At 38.5% G+C, this 17016-nt stretch overlaps 1 protein-coding gene across 10 annotated transcripts in view; it reads right to left on the reverse strand.

Moving 5' to 3' along the window:
* NVL (nuclear VCP like) overlaps window positions 1–17016 on the reverse strand; it is a 105534-nt gene that overhangs the window by 25355 nt on the left and 63163 nt on the right. For 7 of the 10 annotated variants that reach the window (XM_082389831.1, XM_082389826.1, XM_082389829.1 and 4 more), the window contains 2 exons: window positions 14166–14207; window positions 8820–8926 (listed from right to left, as the gene is read on the reverse strand). In XM_082389831.1, the coding sequence (XP_082245957.1) occupies window positions 8820–8926; window positions 14166–14207 (149 nt within the window). Of the gene's footprint in view, window positions 1–8819; window positions 8927–13265; window positions 13283–14165; window positions 14208–17016 lie in introns of those variants that run through there. The other 3 variants (XM_082389828.1, XM_082389827.1, XM_082389824.1) reach the window with 2 other exon arrangements.

Genomic DNA, 17016 nt, shown 5'->3' on the forward strand with positions numbered 1-17016 from the left:
GCAAAATGAAGAGTTCTGGAGATGGACAGTGGTGATGACTGCACACAACAATGTGAATGCACTAATGTCAAAGAACTGTCCACTTAAAAATGGTTAAAATGGTAAATTTAAGTTAGACATATCCTACCGTGATTTATTTATCTTTTTAGTTTATTTTTTAAAAACTTATTTTCTTTCTTTCTTTCTTTATTTTTGGCTGCGTTGGGTCTTCGTTGCTGTGCGCGGGCTTTCTCTAGTTGTGGCGAGCGGGGGCTACTCTTTGTTGTGGTGCGCAGGCTTCTCATTGTGGTGGCTTCTCTTGTTGCGAAGCACGGGCTCTAGGCGCGTGGGCTTCAGTAGTTGTGGCTCGTGGGCTCTAGAGTGCAGGCTCAGCAGTTGTGGCTGAGTTGCTCCGTGGCATGTGGGATCTTTCTGGACCAGGGCTCGAACCCGTGTCCCCTGCATTGGCAGGTGGATTCTTAACCGCTGCGCCACCAGGGAAGTCCTCTTACCATAATTTAAAAAAAAGGGAAGTTATGACCCATTTACACTACTATTCTGATGTTTAATCCTATAATTCTGATTAAGCATTATACGTTATGGAAAACTCAGGTTCAAAAAGTAATTCAAGATGTGCTACAACTTTTATGTTATTTCAATAATTACATCTATATTGAGTCACAGAAATCTATTCTTATAGCACATAAGAGTCTGCAATCAGCAATGATTTTTATTCATATAGTTGAGTAGAAAACAAATAAAGCGGAAAATTAACATAATCGTACCACCATAACATGGTGACTGTTACTTTGCAATTTCTTGCCAGTCTTTGAACATATACATAGAAACACATATCTCTAAATGCAAATCAAAACTACAATGAGGTACCACCTCACAATGGTCAGAATGGCCATCACTAAAAAGGCTACAAATAACAAATACTGGAGAGGGTGTGGAGAAAAGGGAACCCTCCTACACTGTTGGTGGGAATGTTAAATTGGTGCAGCCACTATGGAAAACAGTATGGAGGTTCCTCAAAAAATTAAAAATGGTGTTGCCATATGATCCAGCAATCCCACTCCTGGTCATATATCCAGATAAAACTCTAATTCAAAGATACATGCAGCCCTACATTCATAGCAGCACTGTTCACAATAGCCAAGACATGGAAACAACCTACATGTCCATTGACAAATGAATGGATAAAGAAGATGTGGTACATATATACAACAGAATACTACTCAGCCATAAAAAAGAATGAAATAATGCCATCTGCAGCAACATGGATGGACCCAGAGATTATCATACTACGTGAAGTCAGAAAAAGAAAGATAAATACCATATGATATCACTTGTATATGGAATCTAAAATATGACACAAATGAACTTATCTACGAAACAGAAACAGACTCACAGACATAGAGAATAGACTTGTGGTTGCCAAGGGGGGGTGGGGGAGTGATGGATTGGGAGTTTGGGATTAGCAGATGCAAACTATTATATACAGAATGGATAAACAACAAGGTCCTACTGTATAGCACAGGGAATTATATTCAATATCCTGTGATAAACCATAATGGAAAAGAATATGATAAAGAATATATATATATATATATATTCTTTTTTTTTTTTTTAAAGGAATCTTACTTTTGTGTGGTCAAAGCTGGCTAAGATTGGACAGATTTATTTATAAGGTTTATTTATTTATTTATTTATTTTGGCTGTGTTGGGTCTTCGTTTCTGTGCGAGGGCTTTCCCCACTTGTGGCAAGCGGGGGCCACTCCTCATCGCGGTGCGCGGGCCTCTCACCATCGCGGCCTCTCTTGTTGCGGAGCACAGGCTCCAGACGCGCAGGCTCAGTAGTTGTGGCTCACGGGCCCAGTTGCTCTGTGGCATGTGGGATCTTCCCAGACCAGGGCTCGAACCCGTGTCCTCTGCATCAGCAGGCAGATTCTCAACCACTGCGCCACCAGGGAAGCCCCATATATATATATTCTTTTATATACATAAAAAACTGAATCACTTTGTTGTATAGCAGAAATTAACACAACATTGTAAATCAACTATATTTCTTCAATAAAATAAAAAAGAAAAAAACACACATCTTTGTATCCTGTTTTTGTGAGATAAAGTTTGCTCATCAGTAAAATGGAAATAATATTCATTTGAATATTTAAATATTCAATTGAAACAGTTCAAAAGGCAGTTGCAAGGATTAAGCATATTCATATTTGTAAAGCACCTAGAACACAGTAAGTGCTTAATAAATATCACTTTTTATTATATCAGATATTCTTATCTTAGTTCATGAAAATTTAACGGATATGTTTCTTGGTGAGAAGTTATATGTTTTAGTCTTACGGGGCACATTTTAAAAAACATATTGAGAATTTTGGGTCTCTTAGTGGAATTTTTATCACTATTTTAAGGACTGCATATTACCTCAAAGCACTTGGCAGACATCAAATAACCTTTCTGACTTTCTGAGATAAGGGTAAGTTTTAATGACATTTATAGGAAGAAACAGAAATTAAGAAAAAAAAGTTCTACTTGTCCAAGGGGTTTTCAGTGATAAACCTCTTATTACCACATCATTACCAGAAACACCCAATAGAATATATAAAAAAAGTAGTATGTCATTGCTTGTTTTTCTCTTAAGAAACTTAGACTCCAAAAGATACTGAGAAGTTGCTCTGACCCACAGATCTTTAGATTTTTAGGACCAAGACTAAAGAATTTTATTCTAATCTCCCCAAAATATTTCAAGTATTAATTGGAAAAAGAGGAAATAGTATATATAAAACAATCTGGGGAATTTAAGTAAAAAGCCAGCAAACTTTGAAATAGAAAGGTTTATTAAACATTAAAAAGGCCAATTTTTCTCACTTCTGTCTGAGTCTTTATAAAGACTGCCATGGGCAGGAGGTCTGCCTTGTGGACTCTGCCCTGAAATTAGAGATTCTGCTTCCTCTCCCTCTACCCTGCTTTAGCTTTAGCCATCAACAAAGATCTTTAAGCAAAAACATTCAAGGCCTCTGGAGGGAAAAAGATAAGGATGTGAAATGCAGTGCAAGCAGCTCTCCTCAGAGGGCAACAGAAAGTGCACCGTCACTCAGGCCAGTGCGGGTCCCTTCCTCTGGAGCGGGTCTGAGAACACGACACGCCCATAACCGCTGCAAAAATACAGTCTAAGAATAAACAGCCAAAAGCCCTCCTTTGCCTTTAGCATAGACAGATGCTGAGAACTGACTATATAACAGTCTAAACCACAATCTCACAAAAGTTGCTTTTAAAGTCAAATAGATATTTATCAAAATGTCTTTTTCTGGTTTCTTTTCTTTCTATAGTCACAACTTTGTGCATGGAGGCTGCCCAAAGGGCCTTTCTATCTAATTCTAGGCCCTTCCTCCTTAACCTCAACATTTATGTTTTTGTTTAAAAAAAAAACCCACAAAACATTCTCCGTACCCCTCCCCCCACTATATGCATATATGCTCATGATAGAAAATTTGGAAATATAAAGCCACTGAGACAGAGACAGGCAGGGCCTGACATCCAGCAAGTGGGCCTTGGTGTCGCTACGAGCTGGCTGGGCCCTCACAGCTAGGCAGTGGTGCTCTCCTGTGGAACATAAACAATTTCACAGAACATCAACATCAGAGAAGGCCACTCCGTGACCAGGATGGATCAAGAGAAAAACAAGATTCCTGCATCATCATGTCTGAACACAGATAAAATGTGAACACTGTCCAAACCACAGAATGGTCAGACATTGCCTGTCCCGGCTAGTGTAAATGACAGCTGCTTCTTTACCAATCACAGCCTTAGCCTTGGTCTAGTCTTCCTTCTTGGTAAGATTTATTAAGACCCTCAATCACAGAATAATGCCTGGTTTTTGAAAGCAATTCAGAGCAAAGCCCCTTAAACTCTTCCCAAACCTAACACAAACACAAATTACTGAAGTCCTTTCTAACAACCTCTTACTGAGTCGCCCCACAGTTCTCTGTGGTGCGGGTCCTCCCTCACTTCAAAGAGAAACAAGCCCTGCTTGTTCAACTCCAAGTGTGTTCCTGGTCTCTGACTGGAGGGCCCTGAGAAGGCAGAAGAAGTAACCTGTAAGCCCATCCCCAAGAGGCAAGCACTGTTCATATTTTGCTATGTTTTCTTCTTGACTTTTTTCTTTATATTTCTTTATATAGTTGAAATCTCTAGGTTACTCAGTTGCCTTCATTTTTCTCCCTTTCTCAGGAATGAATCAATATGCCTGTTGTTGTTTTATAAACATTCATATTATCTTTTCATCTAGAAGAAAAGCTCTTTATAAATAAGGACTATGTCTTATGTGTCTTAGTCTCCCCACAGTATACACACAACCAGGGATATATTTAGTTTACAATAAATACTTGTTGACTGACTAGAAGATCATTCATTTAGGTTAATATTCTAGTATTTTATTTTCCTAATAATTTTATCTTTGAAGTGGGGCCTTTACCCCTGAGTCCAAGAGCTAACAATTTTAGCAAATAGCGCTGAAATTCTAGATGAAGGAAGTGTAAACTTGTTCCACGGTGCCGAGTACCATACAGTGGATGACATATGTCTGGAAGAATGAGCCAATCATTCTTCTGGGTCCAAATCTGTAAGGCCCTCAACACCAAATACCTCATGAATTATTACTCCAATCTTTGCCTTTAATTAGTGATCTCCCACAGGCAAGTGTGAAGGTATCATCATTATATCATTATCAGAAATTTACAGAAACAAATTAGGATTGTATAAATGTGCCTGTGTGTGTATACATACATACACACATATGTTAACCAAAGCAATCAAAACAACATGGTACTGGCACAAAAACAGAAATACAGATCCATGGAACAGGACAGAAAGCCCAGAGATAAACCCACGTACCTATGGTCACCTAATCTATGACAAAGGAGGCAAGAATATACAATGGAGAAGACAGTCTCTTCAATAAGTGGTCCTGGGAAAACGGGACAGCTACATGTAAAAGAATGAAATCAGAACACTCCCTAACACCATACACAAAAATAAACTCAAAATGGATTAAAGACCTAAATGGAAGGCTGGACACTATAAAACTCGTAGAGGAAAACATAGGCAGAACACTCTTTGACATAAATTGCAGCAAGATCTTTTTTGATCCACCTCCTAGAGTAATGGAAATAAAAACAAAAATAAACAAATCTAACTAAACATAAAAGCTTTTGCACAGCAAAGGAAACTGTAAACAAAACAAAAAGACAACCCTCAGAATGGGAGAAAATATTTGCAAATGAAGCAACCGACAAGGGATTAATCTCCAAAATATACAGACAGCTCATGAAGCTCAATATCAAAAAAACAAACAACCCAAACAAAAAATGGGCAGAAGATCTAAATAGACATTAACCAAAGCAAACAAAAATGCCTTGATGCATTCATTATCAAACTTGATTGATACAAAGAAACAAAAGTACATATAACTAAAGAAGGGGTTCTTAACTTTGGCATTATTGATATTTTGAGTTGGAAAATTCTTTGTTGTGGGGCTGTTTTGTATGTAGCATGTCCAGTAGCACCATCACTCCCCTGCCTTGGTGATAAACAAATGTCCCGAGACATTGCCCTTGGGGTGAGATGGGTTGCTGGTCATGGTAAAACTGCCCTAGGTTGAGAGCCACTGAACTAAAGCAATGTGTTTTCATGGCTTTGACCACCAGCTATGTGCTGATGACAGGCGAAACCATAACCCAGCCAGAGGACTCCTCTGAACTCCCAACCACAGGACTAACATCCTGCTACACGTCTCCCCTTGGATAGTGCCCAAGCACCTGAAACTCAAATAACATCACCTCCTCATTCCTAAATCTCTTATGCTGACAGATACCACCATATATTCAGCTGTTCAAGCTGAGAAATCATCTTCCTTTTTCTTTACCCCCCTAACTCTATAGTTAATCCAATGTCCTATTAATTAAAATCTTTAAATAGTCCCCACATCTATGTCCTCTTTGCTATTCCCCTGATATTGCCTTAGTTCCGGCATGCCTCATTTTACAACCTTTACTTTCACCTTCCTCCAAGCTGGCTTCCACACTGCTGTCAGTGGGGTCTTGTTAACCCCCAGAGCTGGTTATCCTCCTGTTCCCCCTCCTGCGGGAGACAGTTATGAACACTGCTCTGTGCACTTTTAAGTAAGGGTGGCCCAGTGAAGTAGGAACACAGAATCTTCCGTTGCCAACACAGAAGGAAAATACTAAAAAAAAAAGTTAAGTTTAAAAATTTACCAGTGGCAACCAAATAAAGAAAGGGGGTAAACCTTATGTTGTAAATGTTGAAAAGTGGGTTCCAAGGAAAGAGATCATTCTGGAGTGGCTAGTAATTAGGCCTCCATTCCTGGGAAGCAGCACTGAGGAAAGAAGCTAACAAAATCTTATGAATGTCCATTAAGATTCCAATCCGGAGAGAAGCAGTTTTTGGAGCAGATATCCCTGGGAAAAGCTAAACACAAACCTTCAGATATACTATCAGGGGATTTCAGCAGAATCAGGAAGAACCGCCAAGGTATGCCATTCCCCAGGAGCTGCACAGCACTGGGGGCACAAGCACATAGGAATGAGACACGCTCTGCATGAAGAGAGCAGGTCCAGGCATCAGGCATTTCACAGGGTCTCTTTCAGAAGAGAATAAGTTCAGGCTTCCTTATAATGGTCAAATCAGTACCAGCTTAGCTCTCTTTCCCACCCCCAGGCTATAAAAATGTGGAAAGAAAGCAATTAACCAGACCTCAAATTGTAATGTGTGAAGTGTAGGAAAACTAGTTCCAGGTAGAGTGAGAGGGTGATGAGAGAACTCATTCACTCTACACCAGGACAAAGAGAAGGTATGGATGAAGTAATAATCAAGTTCATTTCATGAACTTGGGAGTTCCAATGAAAGGAAGGAAAAAAGGAAAAAAAGAGAAGACTTCAAGTTTAATCACAGTGAGTGCAGTAGAAAAAGACAAATTAAAGCAAGTAGACAGGGGCTTCCCTGGTGGCGCAGTGGTTAAGAGTCCGCCTGCCAATGCGGGGGACATGGGTTCGAGCCCTGGTCCGGGAAGATCCCACATGCCACGGAGCAGCTGAGCCCTTGCACCACAACTACTGAGCCTGCACTCTAGAGCCCGTGAGCCACAACTACTGAGCCCACGTGCCACAACTACTGAAGCCCATGCACCTGGAGCCCGTGCTCCACGGCGGGAGAGGCCACCGCAATGAGAAGCCTGTGCACCACAACGAAGAGTAGCCCCAGCTCACCGCAACTGGAGAAAGCCTGTGCGCAGCGGCGAAGACCCAAAGCAGCCAATAATAAAATTAAATAAATAAATAAATTTAAAAAGTAAATAAATAAAAAATAAAGCAAGTAGACAAAAGATACAGAAGACAAAGGGTATCTAATGTAAGAATAATCAGTGACCTTGAAGAAATAAATCCAACAAATGATACAGAAAAAGTATTCATACATACAACACAGAAACATTTCCCTGGAATGAAGGAAGAATTGCACCTACAAAATAAAAAGGCACACCAGACTCTAGTTCTTCACTACTCAAAATAAAATTCCACTATCACCACCACCAGCAACAGCAACAACAAAAAACTGACAGGGACATATCTTATTTCAGTTATTAAACTTCAAAGATAAAGAATTTTTCAGGGATCCAAGCAGAAAAAGCAAGTCACCTACCAAAGAGAAAACAAAGATCAGACTGACCTCAGACATTTTACAAACACATTCAATGCCCAAAATCATGCTGCAATTTCCACAAAGACCAGAAAGACTGTGCGACCAGGGAAAAATTGTATCATTTAATATATCATTTAAGTATAAAGCTAATATATCATTTAATTATAAAGACAACAGGCAGACATTCTTAATCATGAAAAGAACTTGAGGAATACAGTTGAATAAACTATTAATAAATGGAATAAACCTGATGATGAAATACAGTCAACCAAATGACAAAATAGAAATAAACTAGAAAACATAAAAGCTGTGGCAAAAGTGCTGGTTGTGAGTACTGTATCTATTTAAATGTGAAACTAAGAATATGACTCTAGAACAGAACGTAAACTTGATGACACTGGGCAAATAAAAAATATACAGGGAACAAAAGCTGGTAAGTGGAAAAAGGGAAATACAAGAATGCTAATTATCTAACTTTCAGAGCAGAAATTAAACTGATGCCATCTAAAATGAAACGTGTACTTGGAAGTTTAATAATTCCTTTAGTTTTGTTTTCTGTTAAATTTCAAATACATTTAACTTTATTTAAATAACGTGTTAAATTTATTCTCCTTCCTTCTTCTCATTCACTCAACCATCCACCCATCCAACAACCCATTCTGCATAAAGATGTTTGGAATGATGTCTGCACTAAATGTTAATGCAGATTATTTTGCAGTAGTTCAACTTAGGGTGATCTGCTTTCTTCTTTGTATTCTGTATGCACTGCTTATGATTTTTATAAAAAGAGCAAAGTCAATACTGTACAGGCATCTTAAAAGTTGGCACATACCAACATGGAGGACAGAATTCAACGTTGTGGCTTCAAAACTCAATTTTTCTCTGGATATTTAAAATGGGCCTATATCTATTTACTTTTCATCTCCATAAGCTTCTATTCCATTTCAAATATGCTCTGAGAACAATTCCTTTAAAGTAACAAAGATCTTACAGGCTGGGCAAATATTTAAAGCTACAGAAAAGACAGTGATTAGGCACCCTAAATGATTAGTTATCTGTATTTAAAATGCAAGAAACATACACAAAAATATACCATTTCCTTTACTCACTTTTGTGATAGTTTTTAAGATGGCGAGACGATCTGCTGGGGGTGGCAAACCCACAAAGAGTGTTTTGTCCAGGCGGCCTGGGCGCAGGATTGCAGGGTCAATGATATCTAGAGACGAAGGGAGGAAAAAGGCTTAAATAAATGAAACAGAATCTTTTACAAAATATAATTAACATGAGAGATAGGAAGAGTACATTTTTAAGAGAAAAAGTTGATAGTTTAGACTTTTTTACAGTTAAAAGATTCTGCTCATCCTTAAGAAAGTGAAGTCCACCCGCCTCCTTCCTGCCCCCAACCTGCTTTTCCTTCAGGATTCTCAATCTCAGATGATGACCCCTACCTGCCCCCCCAAATACCAGGCAGGTTTCTCCCTTCCCTCTAACTGGAGATACATTCTATCAATTCTATTGAGTCCGCTTCCCATTACCTAGACCCTAAGTCAAGGCCAAATGTAATGCCCGCCTAACTGGTCCTATTTCTAAACTTCCCCTCTCTGGGACCCCTTAGAATGCTGCCAAGGTTATCTTCCTAAAATACATATTCAATTCTCTCAACTTCTGCTTCCCACTACAGATTGAAGCCTAACACTTGCACCCTCATGTGTCTGACAAGCCTAAGGGTCACCTGACTCTACAGGGCAAAGGTTCTCAAAATTCTGGTCTCAGGAAACCTTTGCACTTTATCACACAGCATATACAATCGGCTTTCTTTTACTCAACATACTTATTTTGAGATTCACCTAGGTTGTTATTTGTATTAGTACTTAATTCTTTTTTATTGCTGAGCAGCATTCCATTGTATGGGTATGCCACATTTGTTTTTTAGTTCTTCTGTTGACAAACATTTGGTTTGTTTCTAGTTTTGAACTACTACAAATAGAGTTGCTATGAACGCTCAAGCACAAGTCTTTGTATATGCTTTCATCTCTCTTTAGTAAATACCTAAGTGTGGGATGCAAAGCAGTACGGCTATAACACCCTGTAGGTGCACATTTAACTTTTAAAAATCAACAAACTGTTTTCCAAATGAGTTGTACCATTTTACATTCCCAACAGCAGTAGTATATGAGAGTTCAAGATCCTCCATATCCTTGTCAATACTTAGTATAGTCTTTTGTTGTTGTTGCTGCATTATGATTTAATCTAACGGCACAAAAATTTGAAATTACACCTCCTCTAGATTTCTAAGAGCAAGGTTATGCATGCCTCCATATTCAATTCTCACTGTTACATTTGAACCATATAGTGAATTTTACATCATGATGGATCAACTTAGGATTCCCATGAAACACCTCAAATTATATAAAATGGAAGCAATTTTTAAAGTTTTGTGTAAAGCTTTCATGCTAACGATAAAAGCCTTTTTTTTTAAGGGAAACTTTGGATTATAATGTATCAGGTGGCTCTACCTTAAAATGTTGATCACTGAATATCATGGACTTTGAACTGGCTTCTACTCCTAAAAATGTATCATCACTTAGGTGGACAACCAAAAACTCCCTTCGCTTCAAAAGCCGCAACTGTGTTTCTTACAAAATAAGATTTGTGTAACCAACTGCCTTCTATGGGACAAGAACTTTGGTAATGGTGGGTTCAACTATTACACAATTATGCTAATATTTTATTTTCAGAAGTACTTTACAAGAAAATATAAGTATGGCTTCCAATAGGAATGTTATACCTGGACTTGGTACCAAGCTCAAATTTTAGTTTTGCAAGGAAAAACAGGCTTTCAGGTTAAACAACAATTTGTAACCAAAACTTTAATCCCAAGGATTCTCACAAAACATATAACAAATGACAGCATGAAAAAAAATCTTGCACAGCAACTCAAAGTTCAGCTCTACAATGTACCCTTAAACTGGCAGGACACTGGTATTTTAGTCTCAAATTTCCAAATAAATAATGTTACAAAGAGCTATGTATTCATATACAGCAATCAGAGAAGGAACTTCTGACCTAAAGCAAAGGGAAACTAATTTCTTGAAACTTCTTCGATTCTACACCAACTGGACAACCTCTTGTCCAGGGTGAACACTAAGTGGAATTTTTAAACCTCTAATCTAGTTTAAGGGTGCAGCTTTAATTTTTACCTGCTGGCTTGTGTTCACAGCAGGTTTTAAAGACTGCTTGCTTAACTACAGCTGCATACCATATCCCAGCTATGGAAAAAGTCTTTTCAATTTTTGCCAGTTTTGTTTCCATAATATTAAACATCATACTTTAGCTGGGCAGGAGTTGGAGATTTATTATCAGTCTACGCAAGACTAAAATTCAAAGCAAATTCAATTTTGCTTAAGGGAACATTGTAAAGTAACAATTCTTGATATTATATGCCTCATATCGTCCATTTCAAACCATAGAGAATTACACCTTTATGCGTCACTGTGCCAACAGACAGACAAATGTGAACAGCTAAAACATCTTAAAAATGCACCAAGCTTGGACTTCCCTGGTGGCGCAGTGTTAAGAATCCCCCTGCCAATGCAGGGGACACGGGTTCGAGCCCTGGTCTGGGAAGATCCCACATGCTGCGGAGCAACTAAGCCCGTGTGCCACAACTACTGAGCCTGCGCTCTAGAGCCCGCGAGCCACAACTACTGAGCCTGCGTGCCACAACTACTGAAGCCTGCGCGCCTAGAGCCCGTGCTCTGCAAAACAGAAGCCACCGCAATAAGTCCGCACACCACAACGAAGAGTAGCCCCCACTTGCCGCAGCTAGAGAAAGCCTGTGTGCAGCAACGAAGACCCAATGAAGCCAAAAATAAATAAATAAATAAATTTATTAAAAAAGAAATGCACCAAGCTTATGAATTCTCAAACAAAACTTGAATTTTCTGTACATACTCCTGTCAAATGAAGTTATTTCCTGTACACCACTCCTCCTCTTGCAAACCGGTCTTCTATTTCCTTTCATTTGACCTAGATCGGCTACGAGACCTAGAGAAAGTTCGGGACGGCTTGTGATTTCTCTCCCAGGACGGCTATTTCTCTCTCTTCTCCTATCTCTAGAAAGGGACCTGCTCCAGCTGTAGGAGAAGGCTCTCTGTCTTGGAGATCTGTGGCTCTGCAGCGAGGGAGGCCTCCTCCTTCAATAATCATCTTGAGGGACTTCCCTGGTGGCGCAGCGGTTAAGAATCCACCTGCCAATGCAGGGGACACAGGTTCGATCCCTGGTCCAGGAGGATCCCACATGCCACAGAGCAACTAAGCCCATGCAGCACAACTACTGAGCCTGCACTCTATAGAGCCCATGAGCCACAAATACTGAGCCCACGTGCCACAACTACTGAAGCCCTCGCGCCTAGAGCCTGTGCTCCACAGCAAGAGAAGCCGCCGCAATGAGAAGCCTGAGCACCGCAACAAAGAGTAGCCCCCACTCACCCCAACTAGAGAAAGCCCGCCCGCAGCAACGAAGACCCAATGCAGCCAAAAATAAATAAATAAATAAATAAATAAATAAATAAATAAATAAATAAATAAATAAAAATAATCATCATCTTGAGGGTGACGACCCCAAGAAGGAGGTGGGCCAAGATTTCGACTTCTCTTTTCACCATTCAACAGTTCCACTCTTACTCGGCAGCCACATAGTGTTCTCCCATCTAGCTCTGCCTCTCTGGGATCTTCAAATTCAACAAAAGCAAAGCCAGGAGGGTTTCTAGCAACCCACACACTTTGGATGGGTCCACAATAGCCAAAAGCTTGTTCCAATTCGGTCACTACCATTGTTTCTAAGACTACCTACATAAAGTTTACAGTCTAATGGACAGGAATCATGATGCATTTCGAGATCCTGGGCTAGAAACGCGGAGGCTCAAATCCACACACCCTCAGCTGGGTCTTTCCGGTCCCCTCCCGCCGGGCACCCGCAGATGCTCTCGCAAACCCAGCGTCCGAGAAATGGCCTATAGTTAGTCTTTTTCATTTTAGTCAGTCATTCTAAGGTTTGCAGTGATATCTCACTGAGGCTTTAATTTGCATTTCCTTGATGACTAATGATGTTGAGCACCTTTTCATGTGTTTATTTGCCACCTGTATACTTTCTATTGTGAGGTGTCTGTACAAATCTTTTGCCTATTTTTAATGTCTTTTTTGTTGTTGTTGAGTTTTGAGTTGTGTTGTTGAGTTCATTATATATTCTTTATCAAATAACATACTTTGCAAGTATTTTCTCTCAGTCTGTGGTTTGTCTCTGTATTCTCTTAGTGGCATCTTTTGAAGAGCAGTTCAGTTTATTCATCTAAGAAATCTTTGCTTAATCCGAGACAGAAAAAATTTTCTCCTGTGTTTTCTTCCAGCAGTTTTATAGCTTTGGGTTTTCACTGGTCTTTGATTCATTTGGATTCATTTTTGCATATGGTAAAAGACAGGGATTAAAGTTCATTTTTCTTGCATATGGATATCCAACTGTTCCAGCACTATTGAAAAGGCTATCCTTTTTCCACTGTATTGCCTTTGTGCTCTATAAAAAAAAAATCAATTGTCCAGATATTTGTGGGAACATTTTTTAATTCTACTATCCAATGATCTATATGTCTATGTCTATGCCAATACCATGCTGTGAAAACATCTTTTATCTTAAATATACAAACAGAGATCTTACAGCCAGATCTGCATGCCCCAAAATAAAGCTTGATATAAAGAATCCCAATTGTACTTAGAAAGCATTCTTAGTTTAGAACTTTTATAATCATTTTAATTCTCTGACAACATCACATTTAGTATTTTATTGTTTATTATTTTAAGAAATTATTTACTTATTCTATTTACAGTAAAAAGCATCCTGAGTAATCTATACACCATAAAGTATGTGTGTGTATATATGCGTTAGATGATTTAAACTATGCTCCACCAAAAGCTCTTACAAAATTCTATGTATTACATCTTTTCTCAAAGAAAAGCTGGCTCAGACTAGACAATTCTGTTTCACTAACAGGCATCTTAAACATGGCATATTTAAGACTGAGATACAGATCTTTTCCATCACCTCCCCAAACAGGGCCCTACCATTGTTCTTCCCATCTTGTTTAAAGGCAACTCATCCTTCCAGTTTTTCAGGCCTAAAACTTGGAGTCACGCTTGATTCCATTCTCCCACGTCTATATCCAATTAGCAAATCCTGTCAACCGTATGACACAGTATATTTAGATTCTTTCTACACTCCCAGGCGTCACCTGGTTCGAAGCATCTCGCAGCACTTAGATTAGTTTTACAGCTTCCTAAGTGGTTCCCTACCTAACTGTGTCAGAATTTTAGGTGGAAGACTCAAGATATCAATTCTTATCTTTGCAATGAAGAAGTCACCAACAATTCCAAAGATTTAAGAACAAAATCCATTCACTTACAAATGAGACAGATGCCTGAAGAGGAGGAACTCTCCCTCAGATCTGTTGATTAAAAAGCAACTATTATTCTATTAAGTACCAAAAAAACACTAAAATTTAAGAGCTAATGGTAGCAACTTTCAACTCTAGGAAAACAGTATTTTGTTACAAATGGACCCTCAATTTTCAACAATGGTGCCAAGACAATTCTATGGGGAAAAAATCAGTCTTTGCAACAAAGGACGCTGAGACACGTGACTATCCACACACAAAAGGATGAATGGACACCTTCTTCACAACATATAAAAAATTAACTCAAAGTGGATCAAAGACCTAAAAGTGAGCACTAAAAGTTTAAAACTCTTGTAAGAAAACATCGGAGTTAATCTCTGTGACCCTGGGTTACGCAGTGATTTCTCAGGTATGACATCAAAAGTACATGTGATTAAAAAAATAAATAAATAAATTGAACTTTATCAATTTAAAACTTTTGTTCTTCAAATGATACCATCAAGAAAGTAAATAGACAACTCACAGATTGGGAGAAAATATATGTGCTAATCACATATCTGATCATGGACTTGTATCTAGAATAAATAAAGAATTCTTACTACTCAATGACAAGAGGGCATTAACCCAATTAAAAACTGGGGTAAGGATTCAAACAGACATTTCTCCAAAGAAGATATATAAACAGCCAACAAGCAAAAGAAAAGATGTTCAGCATCATTAATTATCAGGGGAATGCAAATCAAACTACAATGAAATACCTCCTCACATCTACTACATGGCTATAATAAAAAAGACAAACGATAACAGGTGTTGGTGAGGATGTGGAGAAATTGGAAGCCTCATACACTGCCTTGTCACAATTACTAGTGCAAATATAAAACGATTCAGACATTTTGGAAAAGAATTTGGCAGTTTCTCAAAATGGTAAACATAGAGTTACCATATGACCCAGCAATTCCACTCTTGGGTATCTGCCTAAGAAAAATTATAACATATATCCAAACAAAAACTTGTACATGAATGTTCATAGCAGCATTATCATAATAGCTAAAAAGTACAAACAACCTAAATGTCCATCAACTGGTGAATAAACAGTATGTGGTATATCCATACACTGGAATATTATCCAGCAATAAAAAGGAATGAAGTATTGATACATTCTATAACATGGATGAAACTTGAAGGCATGTTGAGTGAAAGAAGATAGATACAATAGCCCACATACTGTATGATTCCATTTACATAAAATATCCAGAATAGGGAAATCTACAGAGACAGAAAGTAGACTAGTTGTTGCCTAGGGTTGGCAGTGGGGGAAGAATAGGGAGTGACTGCTAACAGACACAGATTTTCTTCTTAGGGTGATGGAAATGTTCTAAAATTAGGTTATTGGTATGGCTGCACACCTCTGTAAATATACGCAAAACCACTGAATTGTATACTTAAAATGGGGAAAATTTATGGTACCACATATCTAAATAAAGCTGTATTTTTTTTTTAAATTAGATCCTCAGACTAAAGAGATTATCAGTATGTCCAGTGAAATAAAAGTTACTAAAAGATCAGACAGCCTTCATGAATCAGAAGTAGATCTCTTCTTATGCTTCATAAACAAATATTTACTGAGTTCTAGGATGCACCAGGGTACCTGTATATCAGCAGAAGTAATGCCAGGGCCTATGTTAATTTTATAAGGGCAGTACTTACCAAAGGGCAAGATATACTGGCTTGACCATGGCACCAAGTCATTGTTCAACTGCCTTCAAGAAGCATTCAACCATAATCCAAGGCCATTCAGAATAAATAGGTAAGGGAGCATTGCATTTGACTTGGTACTTAAGTGGCTGAATATCTTACTATAATAAAATCAGTATCTTCTTTTAAGTCACCCACTCTTTCATCTGACAAATAACTGTGGGCTTACAATAGGTAGAAACCGTGAACTTGAAGCTCTCTCTCAAATATAAGGCTGCAGACTTACTCCTTGCCTAGAAGAAGCTTACACATCATAATTTACTTATTTATTTTTTGGACTGCACCATATATGGAGAGCAGAAACTCATTCTAGATACTGAATTGCTACTGGTAAGAAACGGACACCTACTCAACAGAAGAAAAAGTAATAAGCTGGTGTGGCCATTTGGGTTACATAACCTATGCGTGCTGCTCAGGAGTGTTTTTAACCAGCTAGACAGGGGTTAAGTGGGAACTGTTCCGCAAATGAGAACATCCTTTACAGGACTTGGTATCTGAAGAATGGAATGCAAAGATGTGTATAGGAGAGTTAAATTTAGGGCATCTGTGCTCAAGATGTAATTTGCACCAGGAGCTCCATCTCCTTTGGTTGAGCACAGGGAACTGGTTTATTTCCAGAACAGGGTATGGACTTTGGTACACCACACGTTAGAAGAAGGCTGTCACAGTTCCTCAGAACAACCAGAGGTAGAATGGTGAGAGGATAGGATTTTAATTTACTTCCTAAAAATTAGTACCTCAAAAATTAGGGAAAAAGGATAAAGACAGAGATGGAAAATAGGTGAAAAGAACTCTAGTAGATCAATTCAAGAGGTTTAAAACCCACCAAGTGCGAAGCATACAAGTGAAACAAACAAAAAAGTCACATAAAAAGGATCAGAATGACATCGAACTTTTAAAAGAAAAAAAGCAATGCCTACAAATTACAAAAAACAAAATTTTCAACTCAAAATTCTATATCCAGCCAGGCTACCAATCAATAATGAGACTAGAATAAAGATATTTTCACATATATAAGAATTCAAAAAAAATTTACCTCCTACATGACCTTTCTTAAGAAAGCCACTGAAAGATAAGCTCTAGCAAAATGAAAGAGCAAACCAAG

This window comes from Balaenoptera borealis, assembly GCF_965194805.1.
Source record: "Balaenoptera borealis genome assembly, chromosome: 1".
NCBI classification, from domain to species: domain Eukaryota; kingdom Metazoa; phylum Chordata; class Mammalia; order Artiodactyla; family Balaenopteridae; genus Balaenoptera; species Balaenoptera borealis.